At 38.0% G+C, this 27182-nt stretch overlaps 1 protein-coding gene across 1 annotated transcript in view; it reads left to right on the top strand.

The window, feature by feature from the left end:
* Nucleotides 1–27182, top strand: part of EPHA6 (EPH receptor A6) — a 788910-nt gene that overhangs the window by 558522 nt on the left and 203206 nt on the right. Inside the window, 3 exon segments of the mRNA XM_087439470.1 lie at nt 10191–10299; nt 14034–14104; nt 17555–17680. Coding sequence (XP_087295596.1) covers nt 10191–10299; nt 14034–14104; nt 17555–17680 — 306 coding nt within the window.

Here is a 27182-nt window from a genome sequence, read left to right on the forward strand (position 1 = left end):
GATGCCTGTAGCCTCAAGTCTGCTCTGTTATTAACTGAGGAAATTAAGTAACAGTCTTCCACAGGAATTTGTTTAGCTCCAGGTTTGGTGGTAATGAGTTTATAATTAGATGGGTTTAAATTGGGCAGATTCTTCCACTATCTGATTTTAACGTTCTGTCTTGCTAACCTTGCCAGAAATGTCTGTTCATTTGTTTAGATTTTTGGTTTGTTTGTTTTTACATTCATGCAGTTTTTATTAAATCAATATGTGATCCATTAAATAAAGGATAGATAGGCCTGATTTTCCCCTAACCTATCAGTCTATTACAGAAAAAAAAAAATGGAATCTCTCCAGGCAGAGCATTTGATATCTTTGAATAACAAAGGTTGTTTTATGAAAGTAACCTCCCACCCCATTTCACCTTATTCTTCCAAACTTATCCATCCAGTTGTTGGGGCAAACAGACTTAGGTGGCTGTGTTCAATATCAAATTTTTTTTTTAAATAGTAAATAGCAGTAGAAAATACCCAGCTCAAGCAACATAATAAGCAATGAGAAGTTATGAGTTTGGAACTGTAAAGACCCACTTGCCCTCCCTTCCCCTCATATTAGGACATGCATATGGATAAACACAGTCAAATTCTTTCCTCTTTGGTTCATTATATGAAATAGGACTCTCAATATCAAGTGACAAAAACCCAGTTGGCTAATGAAAAGTGGGACTTTATTGCCTTAGGTAACCAAAAGCCAAAGTGTGGTGTGGCATTCAGGCCAAATCCAGGCTCTCCAACTGTGTCCTCAATACTTCCTCAGTCTCAGCTCTGCTTTCTTCTCTGTTAGATTTATCTTCAGGCGGGTTCTTCCCACATGTTTGTTAGAGTTTATATATTCAGTAAAAAGTGTAATTCTGAGTAAACTCACATCTCCAGCTCCGCTACTCTTGAACCTGAGTGTGAGTGGTAACTCGAGAAAAACACAAGCATGCTGACTGCTGTCACCTTAATTTGTCACGATCCATCCCTTGCCTCTCTCTCCAGCTTCCTGTTCTTCTTGACCTGCGTCTCTGACATCTCAAAGTACATAGAAGTGACTGAAGATGTTGAGCTGATCTGTGTGTCCATATTTGTGATGTCGCTTCTTCCAACTAGAATGTCTCAATATCTACTCATCCCCTTGTGACCTGCAAACTCCTCATCCTTCCAGATTTAGCTTCAGGAATCACCTCCTTTGTAAACCGTCCTCCACTTCCTCCTTTCGAGGTTATCACCCTCCTACTCTTCCCTTCTGACCCTCACCCATTCCTCCATTTTAGCAACAATTTATTTTATTGCAATTAAGGTTCACATACTTACCCCCCTCACTAAAGAGAAACTACTATGAGGACAGGAAACCACATGTTAGTTTTCTTCGTCTCCCCAATCCCCACATCACAGCATTTAGCACATTCTAAATGATAAATGTTCTTGTTGTTTTTGAATGAATACACGAGTCCTCCCTTATCCACTGTTTCACTTTCCGTGGTTTCAGTTACCCACAGTTAACCACAGTCTGAAGATATTAAATGGAAAATTCCAGAAATAAACAATTCATAAGTTTCAAATTGTGTGCCGTTCTGAGTAGCCTGATGAAATCTCACACCCTCCCGCTTCACCCCGCCTGGGATGTGACTCATCCCTTTGTCCAGCAGATCCACACTGTACACGCCACCTGCCCATTAGAGAATTAGTACCCTCTCGGTTATCAGATGGACTGTCACAGCACTGCAGTGCTTGTGTCCAAGTCACCCTTACTGTACTTAATGGCCCCAAAGCACAAGAGCAGTGATGCTGGCAATTCGGATACGCCAAAGAGGAGCTGTAAAGGGTTTCCTTTACATGAAAAGGTGAAAGTTCTCGACTTAATGGAGAAAGAAAAAAAATCGTATGCTGAGGTTGCTAAGATCTACAGTAAGAGCAGATCTTCTATCCGTGAAATTTTGAAGAAGGAAAAAGAAATTTGTGCTAGTTTTGCTGTCACAACTCAAATATGTATGTATAGGAAAAAACATAGTATATATAGGATTCAGTACTATCCTTGATTTCAGGCATCCACTGGGGGTCTAAGAACGAATCCTTTGCAGATAAGGGGGGACTACTGTAATGAATCGATGAATGAGAATTTCCTCAAGAAATTTTCTAGAACTTTTTCTGAATAATCAATGTATGTTTTTTATCAGGATTATTTTATTTGTTTTTTCTATGAAAAATGGATTCTGAATACATCTTTGAGTTTATAAGCCTATGAAATTTGTGATCTCTAATGGCTATACATTTAATTATAAAGCTACTTACCTCAAACCACACTAATTGTTATATTAAGAAGCTATAACCTCAAGTGCGTATATACACCTACCAATATGGAAATACTCACTATTAATATTAATGGTACATGTTGACTAGTAGTTGAAATTGAACACTATTGGTTCTAGATCAGTGATCCAGGGGATTTGTGAAGTTTGTAAGGAAATTCTATTCTACACTAGATCTTGAAAAAAGAAAAGGATGAAATACATATGTATGAAAACATAAGTATTTCAACTGCAAAAAATATTATCCAAGACCTATCTCAACTGCCAGTAACAATATGAAATATAGACAATTACAAATTAAATCTCTGACATTTAGAATGTTAACAATAGTTCCAGGTGTTTCAATGACTCACTCTCTTTTCTTTGTTCTTTGGTATTTGTCACATGAAGCCTTCGTGTAGCAAGGCATCTTGACCATATACTAACACACCCAAAAATCTCTTCAAGGAAAAAAAAAAAGACAATGTTTTATCATACTGCACTACCTGTCTCTGCTTCTGCCTCTCCATCAAGTTGTACCAAACTCACATTTTCCAATTATTCCTGTGTCGTTTGACATTTTTATCTGACGAGTAAATTAAGGTCATCAAGAAGAGTGAATCTTGAAATCTCCTGTGTCCCGGTGTCGCCACAGGTTGATGTGCTGAACCGCGCTGCTTCTGGAGAAGTGGCGGAGCAGCAGAGGAGAGCACAGCTGTGAAATCACTTTCTGAAAAAGTATAATCCCAGCTAAGGGTTTTCACTTCAGCAGAAGTGATCCATGAGGTGTGTTTCCATCAGCTGAGAATGCAGGGACCAGCTTACTTGAGTGGAACAGAGAGTCTCTTGTCTTTCTCTCATTTTTTGCCAATCTTAGAGGTATTTTTCATGTTAGTAGAAGGCATGAAATATTGAATGAATGTGAAAGAAACATGTTAACACAATACCATGCCAATACTTCTTCCTCTAAATATCTGCTTCATTCAAAGCCTCAGCAGATTTTTGAATACAAAAATTTAACTCACACTGTTTTCTATTAATTTATCTCTGAAATACCAAAATGCAGATGTGTAAGGGATCATTTATGTAACTAGAGCATTTTTAAGCGTTAACATTACCAAATACTCATACATGAAAACTCTTCTTTAGCCGGAGGCATTTAATCTTTATATCTAGAATGTGTTCTCTCTCTTCTTCATGGAAATATGCAGTTATTAATCCCTATGCTGTAGAATGCACTGTGCTAGTCCTGTGTGATAGAGAAAGTTGGAAGATATTACTTCTGCCCTCAGGAAGCTTATAGCATAGTTGAAATATGCCAAAAAACTGAAATCCTCAGAAAATGCATCATTTTTGATAGTTGAAGTTTTCAGACAGAGGTTTTTTCTTAAAAGTATTATTGTTATAATTTTTAAATATTTCGGAGAGAAAAATTTTCTAATCGTGCATCTACAAACTCCTGCCCTTTTAAGTAAAATATCTTGGACATATCGCAGCATTTTTTAATTTATGTTGGACGATCATGGCCGTGTTTTGAGTTACAACACAGTGGGTCCTTCAGTGCTCCTTAAATTTCATAGGGCCATTTGATCCTAAATTCCTGGCTCCTAGTAGTGTGCATTTTGGAAGCTTATGTCAGGTTTTCAGTTTCCCCAGTTCTTCTGTCAGGCAGCCCAGCAGTGTGCACTTCCATTCAACTCCTCCCTTTATATATCTCACCCTTGGCCTTGACTGACTTAATTTACTTCTGCTATACATACTGTTTTGTGAATGTGGAAATAAATAAACAGGTCTGAGGTAAGAATGCAAAGAGTTGAAGCTGTTCTATAGAGTAAACCATGCGTTCTGTAGCACATGAACATGTGTAGCTGTCTCCTCGAGGCTCTTTTCTCATTCCTCTTAGCCGTTGCTCCACTGCATTCCACATAATTGAGGTTGCCATCTCACTGAATTCAAATACATGTTGATAAGATGAGTATCTGAACTAAGAAAATAGCTGTCGGGATAGGAGAGTGGGGAGGAATCTAAGAAATACTTAAAATGTGGGAATGACAAGATTGACAGTCACCTGGAAGGCAAAGGAGAGCATGGTGTGAGGGCTGACTCAGAGGGTCAGGCCTGGATCCTCTGGAAATGGTGTACCGACTGAGAGGGGCAGAGTTTACCCTCCAGGCAATGGGGGAGACTCTGAATATGTTTAATCATTATTTTGAAGAGTAGTTATCTGGCCACGTAATGTGGGATGGATTGGGAAGAGACGCTGTGGAAAGGCAACCCAATAGAAAACTGTAAAATTAGCCTAATCGTGGGAGGCCGACACCAGAAATGAGGCTGTGGTAGTAGAGACAAGATAATCTAAGGCGTGATAAAGGTTTGACTCGGGACCTGAGTTGTGGGGAAAGATGAATCAAACCTGACCTCGCCTTCGAAATCCAGGAGGCCAGAAGAACAACATCATCGACAAAATCGCGAGATGGTGTTCATCTGGGACAGCATCTCCTCAGCACCCTCTCGTGTCTACATGGCCGTGCAGTGTGCAGATTTTACAGCTTGATTAGTCTCCATTAGGCACTGCTGTGTCTTTATAGATGTGCCTTATTCCACAAGGTCAAACCAACCCTGACTGTAATGTAGGACCTGGGAGGGGAATTTTTTTTTTCCTGGGGGAAAAAAAAATACCAAGGATTTCCTGTATTGGTTGTCAATAAACCTCCAGATTAATTTACTGGGTACTGTCAGTCCATTACAGTGTTGAGATTTCTGCTGTGCTTTAAAAAATCAGTTTGGTGAAATGATGAGATATCATTTGAAGTTTTGACACTTCATCCAGAGTTTGGAGTTATAAATAAAACGTGAATATGAAACAAATGTATACCACCATTTAGTTCACTGGGCAGCATTTTGAGAAATATTTTATTCCCCCAAAAAAATCATGTAAGTGGTCTCTTCAATAACTTCAAAACGATGATCATAGCAGAAAATAGTTAACTTTAAAAAGTTATTCCACATAAAATGACACAGAATACAAATAACAGATTTTACTTTGAAATGTAAATATAAACTAGAATAATCTTGATTACAGAGAGACAAAATCATAAGCCTCCATAAAGGAAATTCTTTGGTTAAAAATAGCCAAATTGCTTTTCTCTCATACTTTCCTAAAAACATGAAATCTATTTTTTTGCAATCTATTTTTTAAAGTATTTGGATTCCAAGTAAAGAACTTCACTTTTTTCTCTTTAAATAGAAACAACTAAAGCAAACCTCACTTAATAATGTCACCCTGACTTATACCAAGCATTGGCTAGGTGCTAAGTCCTTCCTCAGTATCAATTTTGCACCTCTTTTTGGATAATTGCTTCCTCTTAAGGAAGTATGTTTCTTTCCAAACCACAGAATGAAATACATCATTTTAATATACTTATCTTTGCCTGAGACCATAACCTCATTCCATTAAGCAAAGGAACATTTCCAATCAGCTGGTCACAAGTAAATTTCATTTCTTACCATGGATTTCATTGTTTCTTTTTAAGGACAGGTTTGCTCTCTGTGGTGTTAATTAGGTGAGTAAATTAGATATGTATATACATTTTCTCCTACAAAACTAACTGGAAATAAGCTTTTTCTCAGGATTGAAAAAGTGAATAAATAGTCCTATAAACAAATTTTCACAACAGAGGAATTTATAGCTATTCTGTGTTTTCATGGAATCCATTTGGTAGATGATTCTATGGTTTATTTGTTTAAGTATCTGTTTAAATTAATCAGGTCTTTGAGGCCTCCAATCAAGGAACAACTCCTCCTCCTCCTCCTCCTCCCTCTAACATATTTCCAAACCCCCACTCTGCTGACTCTGCCAGGGACTGTGTCTTCTCCTCCAGACACCCTGCAGTTTCCCGTTTGTAATAGTTCCTCCACTTGTAACAACTCCTCCTCTTGTAATTGTTTGCTCAACGTCCATCTTCCCCACTGCACTTCCCCACCCCAAGAGGACAGGAACTGTCCTTGCCATTCACCACTGTGTCCCCGGTGTCTGTCTCATGCCAGCCATGTAATACGTGCTCAATAAACATTTGTTGAATGAACTAATAAGTTCTTAACCTCAGATTCACATTTCTAAGCTTAATCTACTCAACTTGGTTAAATACAGAATACAGAATAATTGGATTCTTCCGATTAAAATGGAGTTGGGTAGATTTACTTTACAAATATAGTACAGTGACCTTCAGGGTAAGTCTTCTTCACATATCTAGTAGAGGTGAGGATGTAGACTACCCCTAGGTTAATCTGACCTTGTCTTACCGGAATCATCTGATGCACACAATCATTCAGGCCATTCAGTCAAACAGGTATTTATGGAGCTACTACTGTATTAGTCTCCTAGGGCTACTAGAATGAATTACTGTACACTTGGTGGCTTAAAACAACAAAAATTTGTTCTCTCACAGTTGTGGAGGCCAGAAGCACACTCTCTCTTAAGGCTGTAGGACAGAATCCTTCCTTGCCCCTTCCAGCTTCTGATGGCTCCAGGCGTTCCTTGTGGCTACATCACTCCAGTCTCTGCCTCTGTCTTCACACGGCCTTCTGCTCTTTGTCTTCTCTCCTTCTGTCTCTTAAAAAGACACTCGTCATTGGATTTGGGCCCACCTGGTTAATCCAGGATGAATGAGATCCTAACTTAATTACACCTACAAATTCCTTTTTTTGTTTTGTGGGTGAGGGGAGAGGGTGGAGAGGATGTCATCATTTAACTCATTACAGATACTATAGTGAATAAAGTCCCTGCCCTCATGGAATTTGCAGTCTAATCAAAAGACGGATTACCAAAGAAGTAACTTCAATAAAACATGATAGAAGTTTATAGGTAGTAGTAGTACAAGTGTCTAGGGGAACGTATGTCTGGGGACCTAACCAAATCTAGAAAACCAGGAAAAAGCTTCCCGAATGATGTGATGTTCATGTAGGAGGATTGAATAGGAATTGACCATGAGAGAGAGTTTGGTGCATTGAAGGAACTGAAGAAATTCAGCATGGTTAGAGAATGGTAACAGATGAATCTGGAGACATACGCTAGAGCCATTTGTAGAGAGTCTTGTTGACAGAGTTACGGGTTTAGAGTTTAGCTCTGTGAATGACCAACAGGAATGTGATAAGAAGGCAGGAGTTATCCCTGTCAGGACCAAGGGCTGCAGCACAGGTCCTGAGCGTTCCTCCTATTTCCACATGGCAAATCTTGTGCTTCCCAATATTTGGTTGTAGCCTTTATGGATAACACAATATCATAGTAAAGTTGCTCTGAAAGGTTGTGATAAGGATGTTTGTTTCAGCATTCTCAGACATGAAACCAAAGTCGGGCAAGGCTGTGATTGTTCCAGGATGCACAAAAGAACTGGGTCTAGCCAGTTGTTCTGTTAGTGAAAATGGTGGCGGAGAATACTGGCAGTGGTGTGGGCCTGGAGCCTGACACATCAGGCTGGACTGCCAGCTCTCCTGTGTACACGAGGTGGGACCTTAAGGCAAGTAGTGCAACCGCTTAAGCTAGGAACAATAATAGTACCTACCTATTGATACTATGGTGCTGATAAACTTGGTGATGAATTTGAAGCACTAAGCAGTGCTGGAGGATAGTTTACTATTAAATAAATAGTGACTGATGATGATGATAATAAGGAGGGGGTTCATAATGTTTTCATAATCATCCTAGTCCCATCACTCACAGCATTTTACTCCCAATATAATAGTGCATCACATTATACACTCTTATTTTCAAATGCCTTATATATTTATATTTATTATCCTCCACAGAGGACCGTTTAGGATTCCTAGTACAGAGGTTTAAGAAACAATTACACAGGAATGTGCATTTTTCAAGGTGTCACAACTTAATATTTTGTTATCCAATTAAGATTTTAATTGAAGCAAAATTCATAAATATGTAATCATAGTGTGAAAAAGATATATTAGTTAAACTGGCAATTTACTAAGCAATTATTTAAGTCAAACAACACAATTTTCTGTAACAAGGTAATCTGATTTTCAGAAGACACCCAACTTCATAATCTTCTCCTCCATCTGAATTTGAATACATAGTCTTGATAAATTATTTGCAACCTGGCTACTGTGAAAATATATGCTCCAGTTTTAAAACTCTTAAACTATATGATATATTTTACAAATACAGCAGTGGCTAAGTAAACAGTGTTTTCTTTGTAAATGCTATCTTCTTTATCTTCAAAAGGCAAATGTTTTCTATAACATCTCTTCCTTACAATTTGTTATTCAATAATTTTCAATGAGAAAATGTGACATTTTAGAGCACACATTAATTCCCATGATATCAGTGCTATTTTGAAGATTAGGAAATTTGGTGAAGACCTAATAAAAAATCTTCGGTACAAGATTTATTGGATAAGATGTCTCTTATCCAATATCTTAACTTGTCTCTGCACAGATTATGAGCTAAACCTCAGCATTGAAATAGATGGCCTGAAAATATCTTGATTAAATCATAGTGACTAAAATCTACCTCCAAAGTTTAATAAATTTCTCAGTGAAAACTGAACATAAATAACTTTTTGTTTTTATTTACATTTAGATTTCTTAAAAAGCCTCTTTACTGCTGTGACTGGTCTCTTTCTGAGTCAACAACAGCATTTTGGGTTCAGATATTCTCCAGTAGATATGTCATTTTTATGAGGAAGTTATTACTCAGGATATAAATTTGCACATAGTATACTGCATACTTGATTCCCAGAAAAAGATCTACTTCTGTGGAAGCCTTAAAGTTCTCAAGTTTAATAAATTATTGTGGTAGAGAATTAAGTGATTTGCTTTTCAGTATATTCTTTCTTAGATTCAGTTTGCTGCTTACAACTGATTAGATTAATACATATTATTTTTATAGTAATCAAAATAAAACTCAAGCTTTACTCAATTTAAGGGATATTAAGGGACTGATTGATTTAATATTTTATAATATTGATGATTATTCACTGTGAGTTATAGCATAGGACGGAAAAATAAAAATCTAGAAGCCTGGATTTTGGTGATAGTCTGTATGAGCTTGAGCAGTTGTTGAACCTCTCTTCAGTTTCTTTACCTCTGTATTAAGCAATTGCTTGTATCCCATTGATAAAAATTATATCTGATTAAAACTTCAGTAATATAGAGAATGAGAAATGCTAATGAATTAATTGAACTAATGTATTTTTAAAGATTCCTAAAAGGTTAGTGAAACATGCAGCCAATGTGGTTTTAAAAAACAGTTTATCAACGAGAGAAGTAATATATTGTTACTATATGTTATCTAGTCTTTTCTTCAAAAAAGGAAGCTTTTAACTATCATTTTTTAATTACTGCCACTCAGCCATGTAAGCACCTAGTATGTATACCCTTGTGCTGTGGAGATGGGAATTTATAATTTTAATGTGTGAATTAAGCTTTATGAAATATGAAGAAAGTCATTCTTAAAAGAAATTATACAATAGTCTTTCCACTTTGTGAAAACAGACACCAAAAGTGTGTGTAAAGCCTGGTCTGAGGGGCTAAGTGTTTAAGGAAATAAATTAGCAGTTAGATTAACAAAATCCTTTAGTTCATCTGCTGACTTAATTTTGCAATACATGCTTAATCTTAAAGCATGGGTTACTAAGAATCCATCTAGTTTATTGGTATTTTTGTAGCAAACAAGAAAGGGTTATATGCTGTGCATTATGACCTCAACTCTTCTTATTTTGGGTTTGCATCCAATGTGCCAAATAGAGGGCATGTACAGTGTGTTCTTTTGGTATCCATTACCATATTTTCAATCAGATACTAAGTTGTAAAATAAGTTTGGTTGTGAATATCACCCAGGGAAATTTTCACATTGTGTCTGTTTCAGCTTCTGACATGGCGGCAGAGCAGGGGCAGATTCTCGTGATAGCCACCGCGGCTGTGGGGGGATTCACGCTCCTCGTCATTCTGACTTTGTTCTTCCTGATCACCGGGAGGTAACTGAAGTGTGCCCGATTATTGCCAAGATTTGTGAACAGCCGTTCTTTTATACACTCTGTATTCAAATACTTTTACGTGTAACACAGCACACCTGAGAGAGAAAGGACCAGGCAGGTTCTGCTCTGACAGTGAACCTCGTATGGCAGCAGAACCTCCGTGGCTACTTCTCTGGGCCACGGAGTATGGCTGACTATGAGGCGACCAAAGACTGGATCAAAACACTTGGAAAGCGATGTATGATAAATTCCTACTGAATAAGTTACTGTTGAGTTTTCCCTTTACTACAATCAAATCACACCACGAAAGGGATTTTTCTTGGGAAAAAAATAATTCAATAGAGAGACTTAACAATTTATATTAAAGTTCTTTATAAAGTTAGTGTTATAGAAATGTGTTATTTTTATTCATTAAATTTTGAAAGCATCTATATTAGAATTCTCTTAATTGGTTTTATAAATCCAGTATTTCTCTACTTTAGAGTAATATGGATGAAAATTTAGAGGAGCAATAAATTTAACACAGCAAGAGACCTAGACCTGAATCCTGAGCAGCTGGTCCAAATGCTCCACCAAGTGCTCCATCAAACCTTAGACTTCTGTATTTATGCAGGTTTGGTATGACAATGCATTAAAGCAATTTACTGATTTTTAATATATTGGATTGTTACCATGAGCCAGGTACTGACTATATAGAGAGATGTGAATGAGGATAGTATGTATGAAATTATTTAAAAGAATAAGTGTTATTTCTTATTTAACCCTTGATATTTGGCCTAGACTTTTGTCGGAAATCATGAATATCTTCAGATCGTATTTTTTATTCCTGCAAGGGGAAAAAATATTCCTCCTAGATTATCAGTAGGGGCACAAAAGAATACCATGAGAGTTTTCTTGATAATCTGAAACACATACTTGCAGCAAAATACCAGTGTATTGATTTAAAACTGCAGTGAGAATGCCAGCCAAACAAGGCACCTCCATGCTGACTCCCGTAAGTACAGCATCCCTACTGGTAACCCTGATATTCAATAATGAGCGGAGATAACAAACAGCTACCTTCAGAGGCAGTAGTTCAGTGACCTATAACACCCTTTGTTTTATTTATTTTAAAACTCTATTTACATACCAATATTTTATTAAAATTCATTACAAAATGACAGAGGACATGCATATATGAAAAATTATTTACAATTTTGACAGCAGACTAAATGTATAGATCAATAAAGTGACAAGTCATTGGAAGGCACGTATCAAGTGCCGGTCCCTAACAAAATGTAACGGCTACCTGTTAAGCATGTATCAGATTTAATTGTAACAAATTTTACAGAACTTACTAAGGATCAAAGAAACCCGTGGATATCCTAGTATGGTCAAGTTGAAATGGTGACTTCTTCATGAAATTAACTGTAGAAGGAGCACATTTACTGCTATGTTTACTTAGAATTTCCACATATGTAAACAGACATAGTATTACCCTTGTAATTAATAGAGTGTCTCAGAGTCTGCTGTTTGGGAGGCTGATTAGCTAATAGAAGAATGCTAGCTACAGTAATAAGAAAAAAAACAGATATTAAAGAATGCAGGAAATAATGATAAATTCATCCTAATAAAAAGTGTGTGTTTGGGCATACTGTGGCACCACCATCAGCTAAGGTTGCTGGCACTCTCCTCTCTCTCTCCCTTTACGCCTCGAGCTAACCTCTGACAGTTCTTTGCCATCCTCACAGCTTTGAGACAACCATCTTTTATAGTGGACAGAAAACAAATTCTGGAGACTCTAACCCAACTAACCAATAAGTTGACAACAAAGTATTCAATGCTGTGGCCTACGAATACCAAACATGACCTACATAAACCTTGATCACTAGCAGGGACAACTAGTTATAAAAAACAAACAAACAAAACTCTGTACCTGGGGGAGGTCTAAGTTTGCTAAAAAAAAAAAAAAAAAAGGTTGAAGTTCTTCTAACCCTATTAGTACTATCTTGCAAGACAAAGGATTGGAAGACGATGATGGCTAGGAAAGGGAGAAAAAGAAAATCTCAGTGGAGGGTTAAAGGTACAAGTCTAGAAAAAGGAAGGAAAGAAGGGAGTAAAAGTATTGGGTGCATGTTAAGTCACAATGACAATTTGGTTAGGTTAAAAAAAGTCAAAATGCCAACACTTCATGGGTTGCAACATGGTTAGCAATGCTTTTTAGAAAAATATTAAGCAAAAGAATAAACTCTACTATATATTCATTGCCATTTCTCACGTAAGTGCTGCCCATGCGTTGTGCATCTGGGGCACTGATGTCTGCATAACACTCTATCATAGAGTTGCACGAAATTTAAAGACAATCAGTTTGGAGCCCAGATGGTTATTCAGTTATTCAAGTACGATGAGCTCCTATAAGCTGATCTTAACTCCAAAGTCACAAATGATATCCTGTGAACTAGACCTTGATCATTAGATAGGATGGTTAATTTGATTCAGAAAGGTTCTTATTTTCTTATTTGAAAGTTCCCTTGAAAGAGTTTGTGGTACTTTCTTAGGTATGATTTTCTTTAAATAGCAGTCATATTTATCTCCAATTTTAAAAAATGCCTGTAACTTCATAATGGAAATTGATTTAAATGATATTTTATTTTAGTGATTCAATATAGAGAAAAATGGAGCAATATAGAGTACATATACATGTGGAAAAGCATTTCTTTAAAATAGAAAATATTGCCTTAACACATAAATATGACAAACTTAAATGAAGACATTACAGTCATTGCAGGCTAAATAAGTTTGGCCTAATAAACTTGAGAGATGGGCTCAAATGTTGTCTTTACTTGGGATTCCTGAAGCAGAATTTGAATATCACTTAAAAAGAGAATTTAATGGTGAAGAAAAATTTATACTAAATTATTTTCAGCTTTCAATTTCCATGTTTGCCAATTTATATGACATCAGAAACTGCTTTAACATTCTACACACTGGAGAAAACAATTTCAATTATATAAGATAAAAAACCATTCATTTTGAAATATTCCTTCAGCATTTTGGTAGGGGAGCATTCATTGGAAATTATTCTATGAAAACTGTAAAACATTTCTGAATAAATACGCAATTGGCCATAGGATTTGAGGCAAAATTCACGTTGGAAGATTGGATTGAGTACCACAGACATATTCTATTTAACTATTTGTAATTAGCAATTTGATGGGCTGTCAAATCATATGGATGTGGATGAATTTATTCATGTTGAAGAAGTCATGGGCGATAAGCACCTGCCTCTGTTCTTTGGAACACAGTTATCCCAAGAAGAGGACAGAACATGCCTCTACCAAATTTCTGATATTGAAAAAAAATCATGCTGTTTAGCACTGAAACTGACAGTTGTCTAAATTTCTGAGACTCTAACTCAAAAATGTTTTTCATTTTTGGCTTTTAATGCTTTTCACCAATTCTAGCTAATAGAAGTCATAGAAGGAAGGACATGATGATTATTGCTGATTATAAAATATTTTCTCCGATTGCTATCATTTGGATCAAACAATCCACTTGAGAGTATTTTATTGTTATCTGGGGCTAATTTTGATTATACAAAAACCCTTGTATGGAGTATTTTCACATGTTATAAATGTGTTTTTAAAAGTGGTCTTTATGATAAGAACTTTGCCCATAGGTCTATGTGTTTTAATTGATTTTCGTTCTTATCCAACATAATTCTTAAAGTAAGATTCTGTTTTCCTTCTTAAAAGATGCCAATGGTACATAAAGGCCAAAATGAAGTCAGAGGAGAAGAGAAGAAACCACTTACAGGATGGGCATCGTAAGTAGTACAGTGACTCCCTTCCACTATTTTTTTGAGTTTTTGATTTTTTGATTTTTTTGTGAGGAAGATCAGCCCTGAGCTAACATCCGATGCCAATCCTCCTCTTTTTGCTGAGGAAGATTGGCCCTGGGCTAACATCATGCCCATCTTCCTCTACTTTATATGGGATGCCGCCACAGCACAGCTTGACAAGCAGTGTGTCGGTCCGTGCCCTGGATCCGAACCTGAGAACCCTGGGCCACCGAAGCGGAGCTGTGAACCTAACTGCTACGCCACAGGGCCAGCCCCTCCCTTCCATTATTTTATACTGTTCCAGGACTTCAAGAGTTCCTTTTAAACTTGTGTCCACTGAGTTGAGAAAGCCAAAAAAAATTCACTTCCAACCTTTCAGCATTAAGACTTTTCATTTGGTTTCCAGGTTTGTAGGTGGAAATTGCACCTGCTTCTCATTAAATGATATTACCTTTTTCCTAATTCTGCTTGCTAGAAAACATGACAGACTGAATATGCTAAAAATACAAGATGACTGATCATATCTTGTTATTTACCTCTCACAATGGCTCCACACATGAGTTGGTTTTATTCAGTGGAGCATTAGCCATAGAAATATTAAGGAATCCTTATTCCTTCTTGTGGGGACTGTCATTTAAACATATAACAAATCAATTTACAATTCATTAACACTGGAAAAGAAAATCAGCTCTTTAACTCTTAGAATATGTATGAAATCCCTGACTACAAGGTTATGTTCATTTGAAGAATCTCTTCCCAAGCAAGCTATAATTACCACTATAGTTGATTTGATAATTGCCACCCTCTCCTCCCCAACACCCACCTCCACCTCCACCTCCAAATGGCAAACTACTTTGTTGAGACAGTTTCTCTGTCCTGAGACGCCGAATTAACAAGAAAGGGATGTTCCCGAATTAACCGCAGCAGAGAGATAATATGTGAGGGAAGTGGTTTAACTACTTAAACTCATCTTCTACTTCAAATTGAGAAAAGGAATAAGGGACTTTTCAATCTACATCACCCTCCAGCGGAGGGAAAGAATTTAAGTGAGATTATAAACTAGAAGGAGGGCCAGGGCTATTTCTAAGGCTCACATGATGTCTCCAAGAGTGGTCCAAGGACCATCTGCATCAGAATGTTGCGCCCTTGCTCACCAGAGTTCTGACTCAGAAGGTCAGAGCAGGGCCAGGACATAAGCATTTTTAAGCTCTCCCAGGTTGTTCTTCTACACAATAAGTTTGAGGCTCGCTGCACTGGCAGAGGAAGGACAGCTGAGACAGCCGATGGCAGGATGGGATGACCTGGAAAAGCCGTAAACAGATGCAGAAACCTGGATCCAGACACCTGGACAGATGACTTATGCTAGGCAACCTTAAGATTCACTGCAGGGCATTTAGTACTGAAAAGCAGAGGAAAAAGATGCTCCTGAGTTATTTATTATCTGTTTTCCAGCTAGCACTTTAGCATAAACTAAACCAGATGAGCCCAGCTAGAAGCAATGAAAATAACCCAAGGCAGCCAAGGAAGTAGAAGCAGGTAACAAACCAGTGTTGAAGAAGGCAGGGATAAGTTAAATAAGGAACCAGGTGTTCAAAACTGGAACTAAGGCTGAGTTGTTTTTCCTATACTATCTATATGTATTTACAAGGAAAGAAAGTGATATTAACTAATCAATTTCTTCTGTAGAAATACATATCACCTTAAATAATTGAGTGGTTGAATTAAGACCATATATGAGTTAATGAATGATACCTGTTATCTGTGCCTAAAGCGATGTTGTCAACGTGACCATGTGCAGTAAGATACAGATTGTCTGTTCTCCTTTCCTCCAGTCTAAACTTAAGGAAGTCAAGAAAAGCATAGCATTTCCGAATCATTGTCAGGTCTAAGTTTACCTAGAAATAGGCTTTACCAGCACTATTTTGAGAAGCACTGATCTTCTCATGGGCATGTGTCCCATCCTAGAACACAGTAGGCAAACAGTAATAAAAGTGGGCAGCAGACAGAGTACTCACGGAGCGATTACTGCTAAAAATGGGCATTTCAGCTCCTCCTCTAAACTGACTTTACTACCTCTTGTTTGTTCACTTTTGAGATTTTCTTGCAAGAGCATGTTTCTAAGGAGAGCTGGCCAACGCTTACCTCGGTATGTTAAATGGCTTTCAAAATCTAAGAAGCAACAAACTGAATATCATCCATATTGCCACAAATTTGCATTGATCTTTTAATTCCTGCAAATTCATATTCAATAAAGGTTTGCTGTGTGCTTATTACCTATAAAACCATACCTAAGGTGTTTGGAAAAATACCAAGATGCATAAGAAATGATCTCCTGTCCTCCAGGAGGTAGCCATCTAACGTGGCAACGAGCAAAACAGAGCACGTCCACAGCAGTCCGTGACTTCTTCAGATACTGAAGAAGTGGCAGATGAATAGGCAACCACACATTCACGTTTTTCAGCTATTCCTATTCATCATTCTAACTGCCTGAGGGCTGTGAGCACTCCACCCCCAACCAAGAAAGAGTAGCAGTTACACAGCTAATGACAGACTTGGGCCTTTGATGCCCACCCTTCCCTCCAGGATAGACAGTGTGTGCTCTCCAGGAACAAGTGCAGTCTGGCCGTGAAAGAGGCTACAGGAACACAGGAAATGGCTATGATCTGTAGTTGTCCTCCCTGTCACTGTGTGGGGTTTGTCCTTTACAGCCAGAGTTTCTGGAAAGGGAGAGACCACAGGACTGGGACGTAAATTGGGGAAAACCTAATGCCTTAAAGTTCGAAGGGTCCAGGAAAGACTCTAGGGGTTTATTCTACGGCTGGAGGGGGGTGTCTTCTGCTCATTTCTCCCATGCCCTCGCCACGCCCTGATCACACGCTGACCACACCCTCACTGTCTTCTGACCACACCCCGACCATGCCCCAACCACGCCCTCATTGTGTCCTGACCACGCCCTGACCACACCCTGACCATACCCTCACTGTGTCCTGACCACACTCTGACCATGCCCTGACCACACCCTCACTGTCTGCTGACCACGCCCTGGCCACACCCTGACCATGCCCTCTCTGTGTCCTGACCATGCCCTGAAGCTAGATCAGACGTGGAATGTTGAGTGGTAGTGGCTAAGTGAGCTGATTGAACTTTTTACAGAAATATAATAAAAATATGTTTTCTGGAACCTGTCAGCTCACTTTCTGTGAAACCACCATTACATTTTACATCAACAGCTAGGTAATAAAATTTTGATTCCAAGTATTCAAAACTTTAATGGAGCAGGGAAGGGGGAGTGGGACGAAAAGAGAAGAGAAAATTGAATTAAGGTAATTAACAGGAAGGACTACTTCAGTGTGTCCACTCCTCGTTTTAAATATTCACAAGATGTGGGATTATTAAAATATTCTCCAACTAATTCAGTCTTTTATTTTGTTATAGTACGCTTCCCAGGAATTAAAACTTACATAGATCCAGATACGTATGAAGACCCGTCCCTTGCAGTCCATGAATTTGCAAAGGAGATTGATCCCTCAAGAATTCGCATTGAGAGAGTCATCGGGGCAGGTAAACAGAAAGTCTACACTTTTGAAGATATGATTCCTTAATGGTTTTGTAACTGGTTTATCAACATAATATTTTAAATCTTAGTTTTCGTCATTGAAAAATTTTAAGAGATGAGAAGTAAAATTATCATATATATGTTATGTTATTTTCTTTAAAAGCATTAAATAATCACCCATATTCAGTTTCCAGTGATAAAAATTCACAAAAGTTATTTTTAACATCCCGTAGTCTTCTTTCATTATGAAGATAAATTATAATGAAACCAGAGTGATTCCGGAAATTATTTTGAAAATGCACCTTCAGGAGTTTGTCATTGATTAGTGTAGATTTACTCAAGCCCCAGAATCTCTAGATATATACTATTAGTATTCATATTGGTGACCTTGAGGCTCTGCAAGACCCAGAAGTGTTCTGAGAATCATTGAGGATAAATTAGGTTCCATATGACTTTATATCATTTTAATGCAAATTAGTAATTTTCCCTATGTAGAATGTTTAAACACGCAGACCACCATATTATTCAACTATTCTGGGTAAATACAAATTTGTTGTGAATCAGCCCCCAAGAATTTGTTCTGCTTTACTTAGGGCAGAGGCTAAGCCAACGTAACAAGGAGACCACAGAGCATCTGCTCCTCTTTCACATCCTTGACCCCAGGTGAGCAGTCCATGCTGGCAGAGGACCTCTCATTCAGGAGGCCTTGAAAGGACCTGAGGTCCTTTGCCTCTGTGCTCTGCCTTCCCCTAGCGTGTCATCCTGCTCTGGATGGTCAAAGCTGGGTCCCCGGCACACCTGCCCAGCCTCTGAGAAGAAGGAAAAAGTTCAGTCTCTTTGGCTTTGTCTTTAAGCCAAAATTAACCTGGAAATTACAAACATGTCTATTCACGTCTCAATGGTCCAAATACAATCACTTGGACACACTTAAATGCGAGAGAGTTTGGAAATATAATCTCTGACCCGGCAGCCATGCATGCAGCTGAAAAGGGGAGAGGGATGGTTTACTAAACAGAGAAGGGAGCCTGGAGTCTGAAGGGGTGTTGGCCTCTAGATGCTGGATACTGTGTAATCCTTTGGAGAGAAGACAACAAGGCAAAGCATGACCATTCCAGCCAGGTAGCCTGTCTTTGTTGAGGCCAAAGAAAGTACCTGATTCTCCTTTGTCCCTTTCAAAGCCTTTCTTCACCAGAAGGACCAGCTACATAATTTGCAGGGACCAGTGCAAAATAGAAGTGTAGAGTCCCTCGTTAAAATGTTATTAAGAATTTCAAGACAGTGACAACAGAGCGTTAAACAGATGCAGGGCCCTCTAACCTCAAGGTTCTGTGTGCCGCCGCCACCACCGCCCATGAAGCTGACTCTCTCTCCCAGGTACACGGAGAACTGGCACTACCTCAAGAATTCCAGCGACATCTGGAGACAGCCCTTCCACCCAGCACTTCATTCCCTACGCACAGTGGATCGTCTCCACTCCCGCCAGGCCAGGTGTCCCTCTGAAAGCTAACACAAGGGCCCTGAACACTTAATCCTAATGCTCATGGGCAAAGAGGCTGTTTTATCAGAAAGAGTAAGAACCTGGAATGAAACCAGGTTCTGTGTCCTCTTCTGCTGAGCATAAAGCACGTCAACAGCATTAAGGCATCATTGAAAGAGTGGTGGCATTATATCCATTTAATCTGGGGGTTCGTTTTGTTAAGACACCAGAGGAATAGAGAAGAGTGGAAGTTGAATAATTCCATTGCCACTGTATTTGACATTCTTCCTCTGGCCCCGAAAAACAGTGAGGCGTCCTCTGATACTGCAGAGTTCAGTACTCATGTAGATACGGCAGAAGCATTTTCTGTCCTAGCCTTTTGTGCATAAATTAAATGCCAATGTCTGAAATCATAATGTTGAGAAATAAAATCAAGTATCTGAAGTGTAAATAAAGAACTTCAATTTTTCTTTAGTTTTGGGGGTTTCTTTAACCAAAATGTAAATTTTGTCCTAAAAAAAATATAACAGATACTGCCAAAGTAAACCATAGGTATTAAGGAGACTATTTTAATATTATATTCCCCTTGCTTTGTCTAAATTCTAGTAAGTTGTAATGGGATTCCTCTCATTTGGCAAAGACAGAATATCTAAATCATGTAGTCAATCTGTACGTCAGTGTCTCATTTTTATATGTATTCATCTTTAACTTTCAACTTTCAAATGATATACTGAGTGTGCTTTTACTGTCTATTTTCAGGAAAATCACAAAAATAAAAATGCTGTATGAGACAAAGCTATTGTAATATAACTTTCAGCTTTGTGCCCTGGCCAGTACTGCTGAGTTATTAGCTCCATTAGGTCAGGTCCCTAAAAGTCTATTTGCATGTGAAAAAAACTAATGAATGTGTGGACATATCCCACAGCAGCAGTGTGGAGAAAGCATTTTTCAGTCAAACTAAAGAATGAAGAGAGTTATGTAGTATCTATGGCATCGTTGCACAACTGGTTACTTGCCCAACTTGTTACTGCAAATACTTTCCTTAGGTTGTCTCATATCCTTTGCCTTTTCCCCACCTATTTGATTGTTTCTTCTCAGACTCCGTTTCCTCACCAGCTGTGTGCTGGAGAAGTGTGAGTTAAATGACTCGGTGGTGTGGATGCTGGACAGAGGAGGGGTGGAGTGAGGGCGGTGGAAGAGAGAGGCCAGCTGTGAGGCCTCCATCGCTGTCAGGTCTGATTAAGGCGTTGAGTCACAATAAAGAGGGGTACTTAAATTCTCGATTCATTGCTGAGGAAAAATCCACAGACCTGCATGTTTTTTGGTGAAGAAATAGTTAAGAGTGCTTTCCAGGTTTCTAGTTGGGAGACACAATATGTAATCATTAAATATTTCTCAAATGTGCTATTAAAAAATGAATCCAAAAATAGCCACATTAAAATTTTAAGAAAAGAACATAGAAAATGATATCACGCCTAACCCAGGAGGTTTTTCAACACGTTCACTGAAAAATGTTTATTAGATGGCTAATATTTACTTGTAAAAAGACACTGTGCTAATTTGTTTTTTCCTATGTCACTATGCTTATCAAAGACATACATATTCAACCTATCTTCCATAACCTTTGTCCGGGGATTTTCAACTTTATAACTATCCAAATATTGCGTGACAAATCCTTAGAAAATTTAATATATCCAATATCTAGGCTGTATATATATTCTTAACATTCCCTATTTTTCACTGTAAATTTTACTGTTTTTTAAGTGAGTATTCTAGGACACTGTTTTTTTTTTTATATCACTATTCTGTTTAATAGTGGCAGCTTATCTTTGTTCATCAGTACTGGCCTGAATTTCCATGAAAATGCACATTTCCATTTAAATGAAGTGAGCAGCTCTCTTGCATAGGAGACTATCAAGATCATGTATCTCCTTTGACTTTTTTGCATCATAAAATGAAACACTGTGGCCAGAGGACTGTAGAACAGAAATTCTCAGGCTAAAAGAGCAAAGTCAGATTAGGGTAGAGTCATTATTTTACATATATCTTGAGAGATAATGAGAAAACTGGTAAACTGCATTTTAATCATGGACTGGGAAAGGTCATTGAAAGGCTACCCTTTTTTCAGGGTGGTGCTGAACTGAAACCATTATCAGAAAAACTTGCCTAGCAGAGAATCTATCAATTTGAAACATTGTTCCATTGAAAAAAATCCTTCTTGTGTCTCTAAGCCCATAGGGCACCTTCTTATCCCTGACCTTCCCTCTTTCCCTAGTCTCAATGGAAATGCACAGCATCTCCCCGTCACTTATATTCTGTCCCTTTATCTATACAAAACTCATTATTGCCTCCACTATTAGCCTGCTCTTCTCTTAGATTAGTGTCACCGTATTTTTTCTCTTCATAGAATAGTCAGGAAATTTTAACTGTTGGTTTCTCAGCAATCATCTGCAAGTAAAAGAAAGTCAGAAGGACCACACAAAGGATATAAAAAGTGAGTGTCAAACCAGCGATGTGTTCAGCCTAATATGTGGCTCCATTATTGCCTCTCACGGCCCCCCCACCGGCCCCGTTTAGGTCATGGTTACACATGATGACATGCAAGGCAAAATGCTGACTCTGTGTGCCTCTCCCCCAGCCAGCTTCTGTCTACTCCAGGATCTGTTATCTTTTAGTTGTCTTAAAGAAACTCTCTCATCCCCTTTATTCTTTTAGTTCCTCTCCTACAGCTATATTATGTTTTCTTGCAACATGACAATGAGAAATGTAGGCAGTATTCCAGAAGTTGTTTCACAATTCACTTTTTACCGGCAGAATCGTGTGTTTATGGCCCATTTCCTCTATATTTAGATGACACGATTTTATCAGATGTAAATTTTGTTCTTGTCCATCAACTTAAAGTATTTATGGTGGAGGTGAGATTAATTTTCTTTTCTATTCTTGGAGACTCCTTTGCCCAACCAATAGACTGAAAATAGGATCAACAACAGATTCTGGCGAGACCTTTGTACCTTTTACTCAAGAATTTCATAGCTTTCTAAATCAAATGATGTAATGAAAGATGGGCTTTATCCATTCTCCCTGGACATTATGATATAAATAAAGAAAACGCAGACTGAAGCCAGACAGACCCAGGCTTGAGTCACAGCTCTGCTACTAATTCACTCGGTGACCTTCAGCAATTTAGTAATCTCTCAGAAATTTGGCTTGCTCATCTGTACAATGAATTCATAATAATAATCACTATCTTGCAGGATTAATGTAAGGATTAGAGATGATATGTGTTGAGGACCTGCCATACAATAGGCATTCAATAAAAGGGTAGGAACATGACTATTAGGTTAAAAGTAAATACAGTTTTTATATTTACTGAGATGGCTGAGAAGAATGACTCTCCATGCTCAACTCTCAAGATGTTTTATGATGTAAGCATCTGCCCATGAAGAATTCAGAAGTCACTGCCTTCAGTAACTTAGGAATGATATCTATAATTTTTCAGTTAGTTTAAAATTAGTAATTAAAAATGAAGTTTCATTTTTGTCAGTACATTAAGCTATACCCATATCAACAAATTCTTTCTTTTATTTTTCTTTTTAATTAAAGAAACTCAAAACTTAATTTTCCCTCTATCTTATGAGGTTTTATTTATTATGTATGTTTTTGTTTTTGATTTAAACTTAACGAGCCATATGATGAAATCAGTTTAATAAAAGGAAATTTATTATAAAGCTATTGTAATCTAGTCTATCAGTTTTTGGTACATCTAAGAAATTCATAGGTTAATTTATCAAGAATAGTACTATATATCAACTTAAAAGACTTTAAGTTAGTTTTATTTACTCACATTTCAACACATTTGCTATCTCACATATGCATTTTCCAATCTTACAAGTTGCCTCATCATGTAGTTATTTGGTAAATACTTGTTTAATAAATGAGTAAATAAATGAATGACTGAAAGGGTATAGAATTATTTCTAAGTAATTATTGTAAATGACTATCTGTATTGACAGAAATCTTACTATGGAGTATAAGTTAAATTACAACACAATTAAAATATCATAAAATCAAATATATAATATATACAAAATAAAAATAAGACAAAAGATCAAATTTATAGAGGACAATTGTGAATTATAGTAGTTGCAATACTTTATATTAATAATTTGCTTGATAAATTAAACCAAAATTATAGAACTTATTATATACCTTTGTATTTACGTAGTAAAACACAGAATCTTACAGAAAAGCTTACATTGACATTTTAGTTTTGTATAGAGTTTATATAACAGACAAGGGAATTTTGATCAGTTTTTTATAACTTGCAAAGAACTTATTAATTTTTCAAACATTTTTCCTTTGGCTTTTTCTTCTGATTTATGTATTGCTGAAATATTTGGGGAAATAAACGAAACTTGATAGCTATTTTCAAAAAAGTACTCCAAGGAGACAGGAGAAGACTGGGTACATCTTATGTAGAAAGAAGAAAATAACAGTAATGATACATTCTCTTCAGGCAGAGGCAAAAACAGAAAAGAAGACCCAGTCATCAGCAGCAACCATTTTTACCACTTTTATTACTTATGGTATATTAATGATCTCTTGCTGCAAAACAGATTACCCTAAAGCTTAAAACAAGAACATTTACTGTCTCCCAGTTTCTACAGGTCAGGAATTCAGGCATGGCTAAGCCCTGTCGGGTTGCTCACAAGGTTGCAATCCAGGTGTCAGCTAGGGCTGTGGTCTCATTTGAAGGATCCCCTGGGCAGAGATCCACTTCCAAGCTCATTTATATGGCTGCTGTCAGCACACAGTTCCTTGAGGGGTGTTGCACTGAAGGCCTTGACTCCTCACTGCCTGTTGGCTGGAGAACACTCTCAGATTCCTGCCATGGGGGCCTCTCCAACAGGGTAGCTTATTTCCTTAAAGCCAACCAGAGAGTCTGCCAGCAAGATAGAAGTCACAATCTTTTGTAACCTAATCGTGGAAGTGACATCACATCACCTTTGCCATAATCTATTGATTCTAGGTATGATTCTAGGTACGGCACACAGTGAAGTGGGAGGTGGGTCACACAAGGGCATGAGTACCTGGATTCAGGGATCGTTGCAGGTCATCTTAGAAGGCTGCCTGCCACATATAGTAATTTTCCAAACTTAAAGTTCATTTGGAGTTTTAAGTTTAATAGGAATTTATTAAAGATGGCAGGCTCTTATTCAGACTAAAATCTACGGAGTAAGTTTGGATAAAAACTGGATGCAGTTCTGAATTTCTCTCCTGTTAAGATGTAAAAGGTTGTTTATGCTCTACAATTATTTAACAATGCCACACACTCAGTAATGCTGCCTGAGAGACCAAGTGTGCTCTACAAGGGTGGACAGTGAGATGTGAATTAAGGCCATCGATATGACTGTATGATTTGCTGATGTCATACTGAGTCCGTCTAGCGTGAGGTAATTAGTAGATTGTTCCCAGAGTGACACTTGTGTTCTCAATCTAGTGTCTATGTATTTAACTAATGACTTTTGTCTTTATAGCCCATCCCAGTTATGTATTGCTATGTAACAAACCATCCCAAAACTAAATGGCTTCAAATAATAATCATTTCATTTACTCATAATTCTGTGGGTCAACAATTTGGCCTGGGCTCAGCTGGAGCTGGAGGTTTTGTCCTCTGGTCCCACCTGGGGTCACTGCTGTGAGCGGTGGCTCAGCTGGACGGTGTTGCTGTGACATGGTTGGTCTAGGAGACTCGGAGCAGGGATGACTCGTCTCTGCTTCCTGTGGCTTCTCCGCCAGCAGCAGGCTAGATGTGGCAGTCTCAAGACAGTGTTCTAAGCACGTGAGAAAGAGTTGTAAGGCCTCTTTAGGTCTTGGCTCTGAGCTCCTACAACATAATTCTGACACTTTATGTTGGTCACAGCAAGTTGCAAGGCCAGCCCAGATTTAACAAGATGGAGAAACAGATTCTGCCTCTTGAGGAGAGGAGCAGCAACGTCACATTGCAAAGGGGCGTGCATCCAGAGTTGGGAGGGATCTGTGCTCTTTTTACAACCTACCGCGTAGCTGATAGTTTAAAAAAACAAACTGAATCATTATGTTTCAAGCCTGGTATGGATCACAGATTATGATTTATTTCCCATTTTGTTTATTTAGACCATTTTTGCTTTGTACTCCTAATGAATGAGATTCATGTTTTCCTTGTGTAGTGACTATTTATTTATCTGCCTGGGATGGGTACTATGAGATTTACAAAGAAGAAAAACAAAGGAGCTCAGGCTTAGGAGGGACGCTAAGGAGAGTATAATACGTGAGGTAGAGCAGAGAGGTAGCAAGGACCAGGCATAAAGAAGATGCGTCATCAGTGAACAAATCACATGCATAAATCGCCATTAAAACCCACTGCAGACTGAGCAATCAGATGGGGTTAGGGAGCTGGCGTTTGGACACATTCTTGACAGATAAGGAGTGCCAAGATGAGGAAAGGGCAGTTTGGACAGAGGAAGAGAGATAGAAGTAGTAGAATAAGAGGTGGGAGATTGTGAAGGTGAATTTTGGGCAATTTCAAGAGTTTTAGAGTTTGACGACACTGGCTGTTTATTATATCTAATTTCTCTTCCAAGACTAGGCTTTTCCTCTTTCTTGACACAAATATAACTCTAGCCCTGCTTCTTGGCTGTTAGTAATGGTTACTGCCTTTTTAGTTTGGTGACTTTTTAGTTTTTAATGACATGCAAAGTTCAAAATAATTAAAGAAAAGAATGATTTTTGCTTTTCTTGGGCAAATAAAAATAAAATGCCTTTGCTACTTCACAATTGTTGTGAGAAGCAAATGAGATGAAGTAGATTCTACCCGACCATCCAACCTTTCTCAGGACAGCACCAGTGAAAGTGTTCATTGCCTCACCCGGCAGCCCATTCCCTTTGGAACAGTTCCAATACATCGAAAATCTTTGTGAGTAAAAATGTGCTTCCTTGTAACACTGTGTATAATCTTATATTGCTACCCACTGGTACTGGTTCTGCAAAACTGAACTTAGACAGAGTAAACCTAATCCTTCTTCTACACGAGATCGTGACCCTTCAACTAGGTGAAGACAACATGTGAACCTCATAAATCTTTCTTTTCCAATCTAAATTGTTTAAACCTTTCAACCATTTCCATCTGCCATGATTTCTGGATACTTCATCATTTTGATAACCTTCCTCTGGAGAACTAGAGTTTTTCTCAGTCTTTTCAGATTTGAACCCAATATTCCAAATATTTTCTAATAAATGCAGAAAACACAGGGCTGGCACCTTTCCTGCTGTGCCTCGGTTATTGCAGCCTGGGTTTGCATTTGCTTTGTGAAAAGGTGCCATACGCTGTTGGCACAGAAAGATCTTACTACCAGCCGACCCCCGGTGGTCTTTCTCAGATGAGTCGCTTTTAAGCCAGGCCTGTTTCTATACTTGTCCAACTGACTTGGTGATGCTCAGTGCAAGGCTGTATTTTATTTACATACCTGTACCATATCTCTATATAAACCACGTATATTCTCTATCCAAATTTATATGTGCTTTCTCATATTCCCATTTTATAAATATTCCTATTAAATTTCATGATGTTTCTATAGGGGAATTTTCCTAGAGTGTCCAGGTCCTTCTCCGTCTCAGTTAGGTCAGCCAGCACAACTTCCCTTATCATCTGTGGGTTGTTCTGCCTTGCAGGTTGACTGTGTGTCTCTGTCATAACTGAGCTCAGAGTTCCCTGTGCACTCTCTAATTTCTTCTTCATTGGGATAATTGTGTTTGCATTGTTGGAATTCTGTATTTTATAGACACCTATCTCCCACTCTTTATAGAATCTCTGATCATGAAATTGTACCCAATCCATGTACGTTTTTTAAACTGCACCCTGAAGTTTAATGTCTACAGTGTGGCCAGGGCTCTTTTCCTGGGCTGTTAGATATTTTAAAATGAAAATGGTCAATTTTTCCCAAATTCCCACCCCTTACACTTCATGGGTCTTTATTCAGAACTAAGTCCAG

Source organism: Ceratotherium simum, chromosome 15, assembly GCF_057802395.1.
Source record: "Ceratotherium simum simum isolate JZ-2026a chromosome 15, ASM5780239v1, whole genome shotgun sequence".
NCBI lineage: Eukaryota > Metazoa > Chordata > Mammalia > Perissodactyla > Rhinocerotidae > Ceratotherium > Ceratotherium simum.